Raw genomic sequence first — 11,838 nt, forward strand, 5'->3', positions numbered from 1 at the left:
CCGCCTCCTGCACCCCCGCCGTAGAATGCACGGCAACCCCTGACGGGAGTGTTATATCAACTAAAGCCCACACTTAAACTCTCCACGTGCAAGATTGAATCTATTTAAAAAAGTTATTTCATAAGAAGCCAAAAAGTGCAAAAACAATGTTTGTGTTGGAGGAGTTGTGAATGACTGCAGGGCCACAACATAAGGTACACCTGCAGACTGCAGGTGTACCTAAGAGGAATGGACAAAACTGCCCAAAGATAGGTGTGCCAAGCTTGTGGCATATTCAAAAAGACCCGAGGCTGTAATTTTTGCCAAAAGGTGCATCAAAGTATTGAGTAAAGGCTGTGAATAGTTAAGTACATGTGATTTATTTCTAAATACATTTAGTGTGTGAATGTGAGTGTGAATGTTGCCAGTCTATCTGTGTTGGCTCTGTGATGAGGTGGTGACTTGTCTAGGGCAGGGGTCGGCAACCCAAAATGTTGAGCCATATTGGACCAAAAATACAAAAACAAACCTGTCTGGAGCCGCAAAAAATTAAAAGCCATATTACATACAGATAGTGTGTCATGAGATATAAATTGAATTAAGAGGACTTAAAGGAAACTAAGTGAGCTCAAATATACCTACAAATGAGGCATAATGATGCAATATGTACATATAGCTAGCCTAAATAGCATGTTAGCATCGATTAGCTTGCAGTCATGCAGTGACCAAATATGTCTGATTAGCACTCCACACATGTCAATAACATCAACAAAACTCACCTTTCATGCACAACGTTAAAAGTTTGGTGGACAAAATGAGACAGTAAAAGTGGCATAAAACACGTCCTAGAAAGTCGGAGAAAGTTATACATGTAAACAAATTACGGTGAGTTCAAGGACCGTCAAAATTAGGACAAAATGGCGCTCGCCAACAACTCGAATCAGTGAAGCATGTTTAATATAAACAGTGTGCTTTGTAACAATTAGGGAGGCTTGTGTCATGTTTGTCCTCCTACAGAAACCATATTAAAACAAAAAAATAGATTTTTTTTTCCCCTCATCTTTTTCCATTTTTCATACATTTTTTAAAAAGCTCCAGAGAGCCACTAGGGCGGCGTTAAAGAGCCGCATGCGGCTCTAGAGCCGCGGGTTGCCGACCCCTGGTCTAGGGTGTACCCCGCCTTCCACCCGATTGTAGCTGAGGTAGGCTCCAGCACCCCCGCGACTCCGAACGGGACAAGCGGTAAAAAATGGATGGAATTTACAAAATAAAATAAAAAGTTCATTATTGGGTATTAAGTGTAGAATTTTGAGAACAAATAATTCATTCCATTTTGGAATAAGACTGCAGCAAAAATGTGGAACCAAACATGACACTCATTTTACCCCTAAGCTTGTACGCAACTCAAACTTTACCAAGTGAGGGTGAAATATTTTATTGTCCGACAGGCAAGTCAAAGCTTCTTTCAGTCACATGTTCAAATGACACTTTAAAAACAGCTGGGTCACAAAAAAAGCAGGTTTCTTTGTGCCTCCTGTTGCAGCTTGCAAGTAACAAGATTTCATAGTTACTTGAATCTGCATCAGGACAGACCAACATGGAGATGCACGCTTTAAGGCAGGAGCGCCCTAACTTTTTGCCTGCAAGGGCCAAAGAGCCAGTTTAAGCATACAGCAGCACCATACGGCAGTGGAGGTCATGTTCAATAAATAGATGGCTACATGGATTGTATGAGCTTGAAAGAGGTCGATATGAATATTTTGGAAGCCACACTTTTGTGCCCCCTGCTTTAAGGCTCCCATGTTCCCTCAATGTGACAGCATTACTAAAAAACATTCAGTCAAGAACAAGCTAAAACCGACAGGTGCTCTCTCAAGTTCAAATGTTTATGGTTGCCAGGCACATTCAAAGCATCATTAAAGTGGCTACAGTGTAAAGTAGGCATTCATATGCTAGCTTTAAGAAGCAGGACAGAACATCACTGGAAAGAATTAAAAAAACATTACAAAAATGACAGATAATTGGCTGACATGTCCAACTGTTTGGTACATAGTCAGTGTAAACCAGAGAGTCCAAGGTCATTTGTGTCATAGTAAAAGTGCATTTATCCAAATAAACATTCACAATTCAACACTCCTCGATCACGGTACCAGCCGAGGAGGAGTACAGTTTTTTTTTGACCAGGCGGAAACCTGGACTCAGTTTAAGTGCGCGTCTGAAGTTGGGGGCGAAGCAGGTGCCCATGAAAAGGAAGTCCCGCAGGCTGGGCCAAGCTGTGCCATCCTTCTTGAACACCAGAGTCAGCTCAAAGGTGGGCACAACGCTGGCGTCACACACGATGCGCTCCAGCTGCTGGCAGCCCTTGTCCAGCTCCAGGAGCACGTAGAGGACGCAGCCTCGCAGGCCGCACGGCTCGCAGGACGCCAGGCGCAGAACTTCGCCCGCTATCCTCCGCGTCAGCTTCTCTGGGACCAGCACGGCGGAGCAGTGGAGCGTTGACCTCTTGGCTCTCGACAGGCAGCTCTCAAACATCTTTGCCAGCTGGAGGCAGCTTCTGTCTTCAGTATTCCTTGGGGGTCCGGCCAAGCAGTGGTTCCAAAAATCTAGTTTTGGAGAATCAACAACTGAATTACATCTTGGGCTCGAGGATGAAGCACAAATCTAAAGCGCCTCTTTGCTCTATGCAGGCCCATGTTGCACTTTGACCTTAATGATTTGTTTCTACACTTAAAACACTTACTTGTGGTCTACGTCACATGCAATGGGGCGTCTTTGGTTAAAATTTTGCATACCGTTTGAGATGCTTTCTGAGCATCTCTTCAGGATGCGCTATTTTGTGGGCGGTCTTATTTATGTGCCTCCACTTCAACTGGGTCTTCCCCCATTAATTCATGTTGTATTTCTTAGAGCTTCCATTGAGAGTCTACTGAGCAATACACCGTATTTTCCAGACCATAGATTGCATCGGATTATAAGGTGCACTGCCGATGAATGGTCTATTTGATTTTTTTCCCATATATATTTGATTATAGGGCGCATTAAAATATGTAATTATTTTTTTCTAAATTGAAAACACTTCCTTGTGGTCTACATAACATGTAATGGCGTTGTTGCATAGATTATGTTTTACAGATCATCTTCAAGTCGCTTTCTGACAGTCACTTCCGGATGCGCCGTTTTGCGGACGGTCTTATCTACCTTCGACAGAGTCTTCTCCCCGTCATCTTTGTTGTAGCGTGCAAGGACGGGAGTGGAAGAAGTGTTAAAAGATGGCGCTAACTGTTTTAATGACATTCAGACTTTACTTAAATCAATAACGGAGCAGCATCTCCTCATCCGGAAACAACAAGGCTGGAAATGGGTACCGCAGCAAACCGTCCCACCGGAACTTTAATAACTAAAGTTCCTTGGGTGAATAACGTAAACTCACCACACCGGTATGTTTTAGCGCTTTCATGGCGAGTTTACTGACAGATATAAGTAAGAACTTTACACTACTTTATATTAGAAATGGCAACAGCAAATGAATGTCACATAAGAAGATAGAGAAAAAGAAGACTCCTATCAACTAAGGACCACAAAGGCGGATGCGTGCAATTTTTCAGGATTTATGCAGATCCCAAATACAGATCAGCAAGTACAAGAAGGTAAAAAAATATGCTTTTGCATAAGATTGCGAAACAAGCCAGATAATATGTCTTACCTTATACACACACCATAATACTTGTATGTTTAATTCACCGACAATCCTTCAAGCAGTGCGGCTTCATAGCTTGCCAAAGTCGTACTAAAACATTTTGATAGATTTTTGAGCGCCGTGTGTAATGTTCTATATTTTCAATGGAACATATAAAATGTTGGTGTCGTTTACGCGAGTCACATTGCCATCATAGTGCAGTCTACACATATCTCTTATGTTTGACTGCCATCTACTGGTCACTTATTACACCATGTACCAAATAAAATTGCTTCGAGGTCGGTAAGCAAAACCAGAATTACTCCATACATTAGGCGCGCCGGGTTATAAGGCGCACAAAAAAAAAAGATTTAAGTGCAAATTATAGTCCAAAATATACGGTAAGTTAAACCTATACGCTACTTTATATTAGAAATGGCAACAGCGGAGGATGCATGTGCATGTACTAGCCAGTCTGCGAAAAATAATGAGTTTATGGACTACAGCGCTAGACTACAATGGCGGATGCACGCAAGGCACTCTGGGTACATTTACACCATATATGGACAATCTGCTGACTGTTTCCCCAATTGTGAGGTCACTAATTGTGCAAATTCCAAACAGCTCGTTTGGAGGAAGGAAGGCAAGATTGTTTCATAAATATCGACGGAATGATTTTCGGAATTTGTGCAGATCCCAAATAGTCAAGGAAAGTTGGTTTTGCAGAATAGGGCCCCCTTTCGCGCGTGGCTTACATTTCCTGTTAAGTTAAGTTAAAGTTAAAGGTAAAGTACCAATGATTGTCACACACACGCTAGGTGTGGTGAAATTTGTCCTCTGCATTTGACCCATCCCCTTGTTCACCTCTTGGGAGGTGAGGGGAGCAGTGAGCAGCAGTGGTGGCTGCGCCCGGGAATCATTTTTGGTGATTTAACCCCCAATTCCAACCCTTGATGCTGAGTGCCAAGCAGGGAGGCAATGGGTCCCATTTTTATAGTCTTTGGTATGATTCGGCCGGGGTTCGAACTCAGTCACAACCTACCGATCTCAGGGCGGACACTCTAACCCAGACCTGGGCAAATTTAAGGCCCGGGGGCCACACGCGGCCCGTGAAGCTTTTCAATCTAGCCCGCCGGACATTCCCAAATAATTGTTTTATTTCGTTAAAATGGAAAGTGTAGCTACCATTATGATGTGCAGTCATGTTTTCTAATGACTGTAAGTCTTCAACTATACAAAGTATTTCAATGGTTAGAATCTGCGCTTTGGGATGATATACCAGTTACTATGGTAACCTAATTAGTTACTATGGTAATCTAATTAGTTGCTATGGTAATCTACGTCACAGCAGCTCAGACGAGGCACCAAGCAGTGTGGGCGGGAAGCGTTTCCACAGACGTGGTAGGAGATTTTGACAACAAAGTTCTAATGCTTAGAGATATATCACATACATCAGATTGCAGGTGGGCTTATTTAGTACCCTTTGCGTTCATATTTCACTGTTTGTTGCATTTTTGTTGTGTTTCACTTGATTGTAAAATATGTCGATCGAAAGGGGGTGTGACATTCATATTTTGTCCATATTCAGTGTTTTATCGTTCATAGAAAAATGCAAAATTCCATTACGTTTTTTAAGGCAGTCTGTTTTTAGCATTCAATTAGACATTATTGTGAGGTTTTGTATTAGTGTTCTTAAAAATAAATACACCGGCCCCCAGACATTTTTTTCTCTAAATAGTCAAAATAATTGCCCAGGCCTGCTCTAACCACTAGTAAAAAAGCAATTCAAAATTGATAAAAAAAATAAATAAAAAAAGTTTGGGAAATGTTCGCTGCAAATTATAAGCCAATATATTAGAAAAGTAATTCAACACAATTTGAAGTGAAGTCAAGTGAATTATATTTATATAGCGCTTTTTCTCTAATGACTCAAAGCGTTTTTCATAGTGAAACCCAATATCTAAGTTACATTTAAACCAGTGTGGGTGGCACTGGGAGCAGGTGGGTAAAGTGTCTTGCCCAAGGACACAACGGCAGTGACTAGGATGGCAGAAGCGGGGATCGAACCTGCAACCCTCAAGTTGTTGGCACGGCCGCTCTACCAACCGAGCTATACCGCCCACATTTGACTGCAGTGATGCTAACTTCCAGCAGGTAGCAGCTCATTTAGCATAAACAAACCCCCAAAAAACTCACCCTTTTCGAGGCACGCCTGGTCGTATCTCCGCTCTCCGCCCTCTGAGACACACTCGCCGCCTTTGGGCTTCGGAGTGCTCGTAGCCACCATGTCGGCTTCACTTCGGAGGACTGCTGCTGAAAGCACACACAGGTGTCAGCTCAATCGGCTAATTAACCTTTACACCTCCTCGGAACGTCCAAAATAGTAAGACTCACCTTATATATATATATATTATTTAGTGCGAAAAAATAATTTAGCTTGTTTTTTTTATAAGTTAAGTCGCAAACTCGCCTTTAACGTGTGAGCACTTCCATAATAGTTCAACGCCACACGCACACTGTCAACAATCAGCCACTCCGGGATTATTTATACCTTCAGCCAGGTCAGCTGACACAGGCTCCTGACCAATCAGAGCGAGCCTCTATTGGCCTACCTAGTTGGCTGGTCAATAAAGATTTTGAATGGCCAATATGTAGTTTGGTTGCTTTGGCACAATATGTCACTAAACAAGTTGGATTATCGACCTTGATAAACAAAAATAACTAACTTTACCTGAAATACTATTATGTTTAGTAGTATATATATGTATATAGTATATATATATATAGTATATATATATATATATATATATATATATATATATATATATATATATATATATATATATATATATATATATATATATATATATATATAGTATATATATGTATATCTGTGTGTATATCTGTATGTGTATGTGTATGTGTGTGTGTGTATATATATATGTATGTACAAACCCTGTTTCCATATGAGTTGGGAAATTGTGTTAGATGTAAATAAAAACGGAATACAATGATTTGCCAGTCCTTTTCAACCCATATTCAATTGAATGCACTACAAAGACAAGATACTTGATGTTCGAACTCATAAAAAAAAATGTTTGCAAATAATTTCATGGCTGCAACACGTGACAAAGTAGTTGGGAAAGGGCATGTTCACCACTGTGTTACATGGCCTTTCCTTTTAACAACACTCAGTAAACATTTGATAACTGAGGAGACACATTTTTTAAGCTTCTCAGGTGGAATTCTTTCCCATTCTTGCTTGATGTACAGCTTAAGTTGTTCAACAGTCCGGGGGTCTCTGTTTTGGTATTTTAGGCTTCATAATGCGCCATACATTTGCAATGGGAGACAGGTCTGGACTACAGGCAGGCCAGTCTAGTACCCGCACTCTTTTACTATGAAGCCACGTTGATGTAACACGTGGCTTGGCATTGTTTTGCTGAAATAAGCAGGGGCGTCTCTGGTAACGTTGCTTGGATGGCAACATATGTTGCTCCAAAACCTGTATGAACCTTTCAGAATTAATGGCACCTTCCCAGATGTGTAAGTTACCCATGTCTTGGGCACTAATACACCCCCATACCATCACAGATGCTGGCTTTTCAACTTTGCGCCGATAACAATCCGGATGGTTCTTTTTCTCTTTGGTCCGGAGGACACGACGTCCACAGTTTCCAAAAACTATTTGAAATGTGGACTCGTCAGACCACAGAACACCTTTCCACTTGGTATCAGTCCATCTTAGACGAGCTCAGGCCCAGCGAAGCCGACGGCGTTTCTGGGTGTTGTTGATAAATGGTTTTCGCCTTGCATAGGAGAGTTTTAACTTGCACTTACATATTTAGCGACCAACTGTAGTTACTGACAGTGGGTTTCTGAAATGTTCCTGAGCCCATGTGGTGATATCCTTTACACACTGATGTCGCTTGTTGATGCAGTACAGCCTGAGGGATCGAAGGTCACGGGCTTAGCTGCTTACGTGCAGTGATTTCTCCAGATTCTCTGAACCCTTTGATGATGAAATCCCTAAATTCCTTGCAATAGCTGGTTGAGAAAGGTTTTTCTTAAACTGTTCAACAATTTGCTCACGCATTTGTTGACAAAGTGGTGACCCTCGCCCCATCCTTGTTTGTGAATGACTGAGCATTTCATGGAATCTACTTTTATACCCAATCATGGCACCCAACTGTTCCCAATTTGCCTGTTCACCTGTGGGATGTTCCAAATAAGTGTTTGATGAGCATTCCTCAACTTTATCAGTATTTATTGCCACCTTTCCCAACTTCTTTGTCACGTGTTGCTGGCATCAAATTTTAAAGTTAATGATTTTTTGCAAAAAAAAAAATGTTTATCAGTTTGAACATCAAATATGTTGTCTTTGTAGCATATTCAACTGAATATGGGTTGAAAAGGATTTGCGTATTCCGTTTATATTTACATCTAACACAATTTCCCAACTCATGTGGAAACGGGGTTTGTATATATATATATATATATATATATATATATATATATATGCATATATATATACATACATATAAGTATATATAAATATGCATATATATATATATATATATATATATATATATATATATATATATACATACATACATATATATGTATATATATATATATATATCTACATACATATATATATATATATATATATATATATATATATAAATTTTTTTTTTACACACATAACGGTGCACACGTTTGGACACACCTTATCATTCAAAGGATTTTCTTTATTTTCATGACTATTTACATTGTAGATCGTCACTGAAGGCATCAAAACTATGAATGAACACATGTGGAGTTATGTACTTAACAAAAAAAGGTGAAATAACTGAAAACATGTTTTATATTTTGTTTTGTTTTTAAATAGTCACCTTTTGCTCTGATTACGGCTTTGCACACTCTTGGCATTCTCTCGATGAGCTTCAAGAGGTAGTCACCTGAAATGGTGTTCACTTCACAGGTGTGCTTGAAGCTCATCGAGAGAATGCCAGGAGTGTGCAAAGCAGTAATCAGAGCAAAGGGTGGCTATTTGGAAGAAACTAGAAGATAAAACATGTTTTCAGTTATTTCACCTTTTTTTTGTGATGTACATAACTCCACGTGTTCATTCATAGTTTTGATGCCTTCAGTGACAATCTACAATGAAAATAAAGAAAACACATTGAATGAGAAGGTGTGTCCATTTACTATTATTATTATTTGTTATAACAAAATGTAAGTACTGTATAAGCTAGTCAATCAATGTAAAATACTTGTCCTCTTCCCCTTGAAGATCTTCACTGAGCCAACACATCTCGACTTACCATCCCTGCACGTGCACATTTGGCAGGTGCGACAGTTGTTCTCTGCCAGGACTTTAAGACCCCCATCAACTGATGTGATTTATTCCCACAATCGCCTGCAAACAACTAGAAAAAAAGTTCACGTGCAGTAGCTCTAATATCTGAGTATCGCTGTCTTTGCAGTGCTTGTGAATTCTTCTGAAATAGCCGTGTCAGCATGATTTACAGTATGTAAGGCCACTGCTTGCTGGTTATACAAGCTCACACACTGACCTATTTTAGGTAGACCTGCTCATAAAATCATAACAAGCCATTTTAAGGAAGAGAGAGAATTAAAAAAAAGTACACACTGAACCTGCTGGGTGGAAATATTTGACTGCAAAGTGTACAGAAGAGAATGCAAAATATTTTATGATAAGTGAGCGATATAGATTTCAAGCATACTACAATTATTACCATCGATGTTTTTCAACCTATTTTAAACATCAGTGAGTCAATTGTAAATTGTTCATGCATGAACTTTTTATTTGGTGCAAAGTGGAGATGAGCAGGCCTGCGATGCGATGCATTCCTGCGCTTGACTTTTGCCTTCTGCTATCATAAATCTGCTGCCATTAGACATCTTCGCTTTCTACTCCAGTAAAAGAAACAGCAGTCTTAAAACCCTGCAGGTAAACATGGCCACTTAAGCAAAAAACAGTTAAATATTTATAGTGGCATGTCGAGGTGGAGGCATCATACTGGTGTGTGATGACCCCTTTCGCCAGGCAACCCCGCTCCCGTTTGTGGTCATGTGCCTGCATTCAGATGCTCTTGGCCAGGGTCACGTTACAAAGGTCGCAGATGGTCCCAGTCTCAATAACAAGGCATGAACGAGAGCAGGATGGCTGTCACGAGCACAAAGTTGGTTACCCCCTCCTTAAAAAGACAGTTAACCTGCTTTTTTATGTGACACACTTTGACTTGTTGCTTGAGGTGAATTATGCAATAGATCAAGCAATGACACAGTGAGAGTTTTCACGTCGGCCACCTAACTCTCACTCTTGCGTCAATAGCCCCTGTAATAAACACTGGCTTATGAAGAGCCCGCCAAAACAACACTTGCTTCCTTGTTTTGGCTCATCATCAACCTTTCTTGTGATTAATACATACATATATATGCATATAATTATGCACATATATATATATATATATATATATATATATACACATATATACTGTATGTGTATACATATATGTATATATTTATATTATATGTGTACAGAGAACCTGCTCAGTGGCCTTGTGGTTAGAGTGTCCGCCCTGAGATCGGTAAGTCGTGAGCTCAAACCCCGAGTCATACCAAAGACTATAAAAAAATGGGACCCATTACCTCCCTGCTTGGAGGTATTGATGCACTCAGCATCAAGGGTTGGAATTGGGGGTTAATTCACCAAAATGATTCCCAAGCGTGGCCACCGCTGCTGCTCACTGCTCCCCTCACCTCCCAGGGGGTGGAACACGGGGATGGGTCAAATGCAGAGGGTAATTTCACCACACCTAGTGTGTGTGTGACTATCAGTGGTACTTTAACTTTACATATATTTATATATTATATAAGTATATATATCAATATATAAATAAACATAATAGTATTTCTGGCAAAGGTGGTTATTTTTCTTTATATATATGTGTATATATTCATATGGGTATATATATATCTGCATATATATATATATATATATATGCATATATTTATACTGTATATATATATATATGCACATATATACATATATATATCCATCCATCCATCCATCCATCCATTTTCTACCGCTTGTCCCTTTCGGGGTCGCGGGGGGTGCTGGAGCCTATCTCAGCTGCATTCGGGCGGAAGGCGGTGTACACCCTGGACAAGTCACCACCTCATCGCAGGGCCAACACTCACATTCACACACTAGGGCTAATTTAGATATATATATATGCATATATATATATATATATACACACACATATATAGGATTGTCAAAAATATCAAGTTGACTCATGTGATTATTCACAAAAAATATTGCATAAATCATGTAAATCGACAGATTAATCACACAATTTATTTTGACCTCACATTCTGATTAACCGCGGAAAGACGTCGGAGATTGTTATACGGCCAGTGATCAGGTCAATGCATACAGCAATGCAAAGATGAGTGAGGAGACAGACTATTGGGCCCGCTGGCAAATTTCAAAAGACACCCTGATGGGACCTTTTATAAAACTGTGACTAAGTTTTGAGCAAATAATTGACGTGCATTCAAGTAAAATATTTACAAAATGTTCAGGGATGACATGACAACAAAATTGCATTTGTATCCAAATATGTGGGTCTTTTTTAAAGTTAATTTAATTTAAATTATACATGCAAGTCATTTAGTCTGTTTCCTGTATATATTTCATTTCACAATACTAAAACATAAATCATATATATACATACATATAGGATGTATATATATATATATATATGTGTGTGTATATGTATACATATTCACAAATATGTATATATACACACCTTCATTCATATATGTATAAATATAGAATAGAATAGAATGCCTTTTATTGTCACTATACACAGGTACAATGAGAATAAAGCAACTCTAGTATTAGTGCGACAGTCTACAAAATATGCAAAACATAGGAAGAAAAGAAAAAGAAAACTAATGCAAAAGGAGGTAAGGTGCAGTCCAGTCCTGAGAACGATTTATGTTCAATGTGTTGTTTACAGGAAATGAATATTATACTGTATACGGAAGCATTCAGATTGTGGGTGGAAAGTAAAAAATGCACACAGAGAGGTGCTAAACTATAAAATCAATGCCTATGAGAGTTCACCGTGGTTATGGTTTAGGGA

The 11,838-nt window shown here is 39.5% G+C and overlaps 1 protein-coding gene across 2 annotated transcripts; it reads right to left on the reverse strand.

Moving 5' to 3' along the window:
• Positions 1 to 1,389: 1,389 nt before the first annotated feature.
• Positions 1,390 to 6,190, reverse strand: LOC133605776 (DNA damage-inducible transcript 4-like protein). Of its 2 annotated transcripts, none has more exons than XM_061959073.1 (3): positions 6,050 to 6,190; positions 5,852 to 5,968; positions 1,390 to 2,582 (listed from the first exon to the last, which is right to left on the reverse strand). In XM_061959073.1, exons 2-3 carry the CDS (start codon positions 5,940 to 5,942, stop codon positions 2,107 to 2,109), a joined length of 567 nt encoding a protein of 188 aa, XP_061815057.1. In that variant the 5' UTR covers positions 5,943 to 5,968; positions 6,050 to 6,190; the 3' UTR covers positions 1,390 to 2,106. The 2 variants fall into 2 exon arrangements, with proteins under 2 accessions (XP_061815057.1, XP_061815055.1); XM_061959071.1 differs by having other exon boundaries at positions 5,852 to 5,965; positions 6,050 to 6,167.
• Between the last annotated feature and the right edge of the window lie 5,648 nt (positions 6,191 to 11,838).

This window comes from Nerophis lumbriciformis, linkage group LG05 (assembly GCF_033978685.3).
Source record: "Nerophis lumbriciformis linkage group LG05, RoL_Nlum_v2.1, whole genome shotgun sequence".
Taxonomy (NCBI): domain Eukaryota; kingdom Metazoa; phylum Chordata; class Actinopteri; order Syngnathiformes; family Syngnathidae; genus Nerophis; species Nerophis lumbriciformis.

Bases quoted from the DNA above. Each gene is read 5' to 3' on its own strand.
- LOC133605776 (XM_061959073.1), bottom strand. From the start codon at position 5,942: ATGGTGGCTACGAGCACTCCGAAGCCCAAAGGCGGCGAGTGTGTCTCA. The intron at 2,583-5,851 runs GTGAGTTTTTTG...CTCCAAAACTAG, and splicing joins CCAGGCGTGCCTCGAAAAGG to ATTTTTGGAACCACTGCTTG.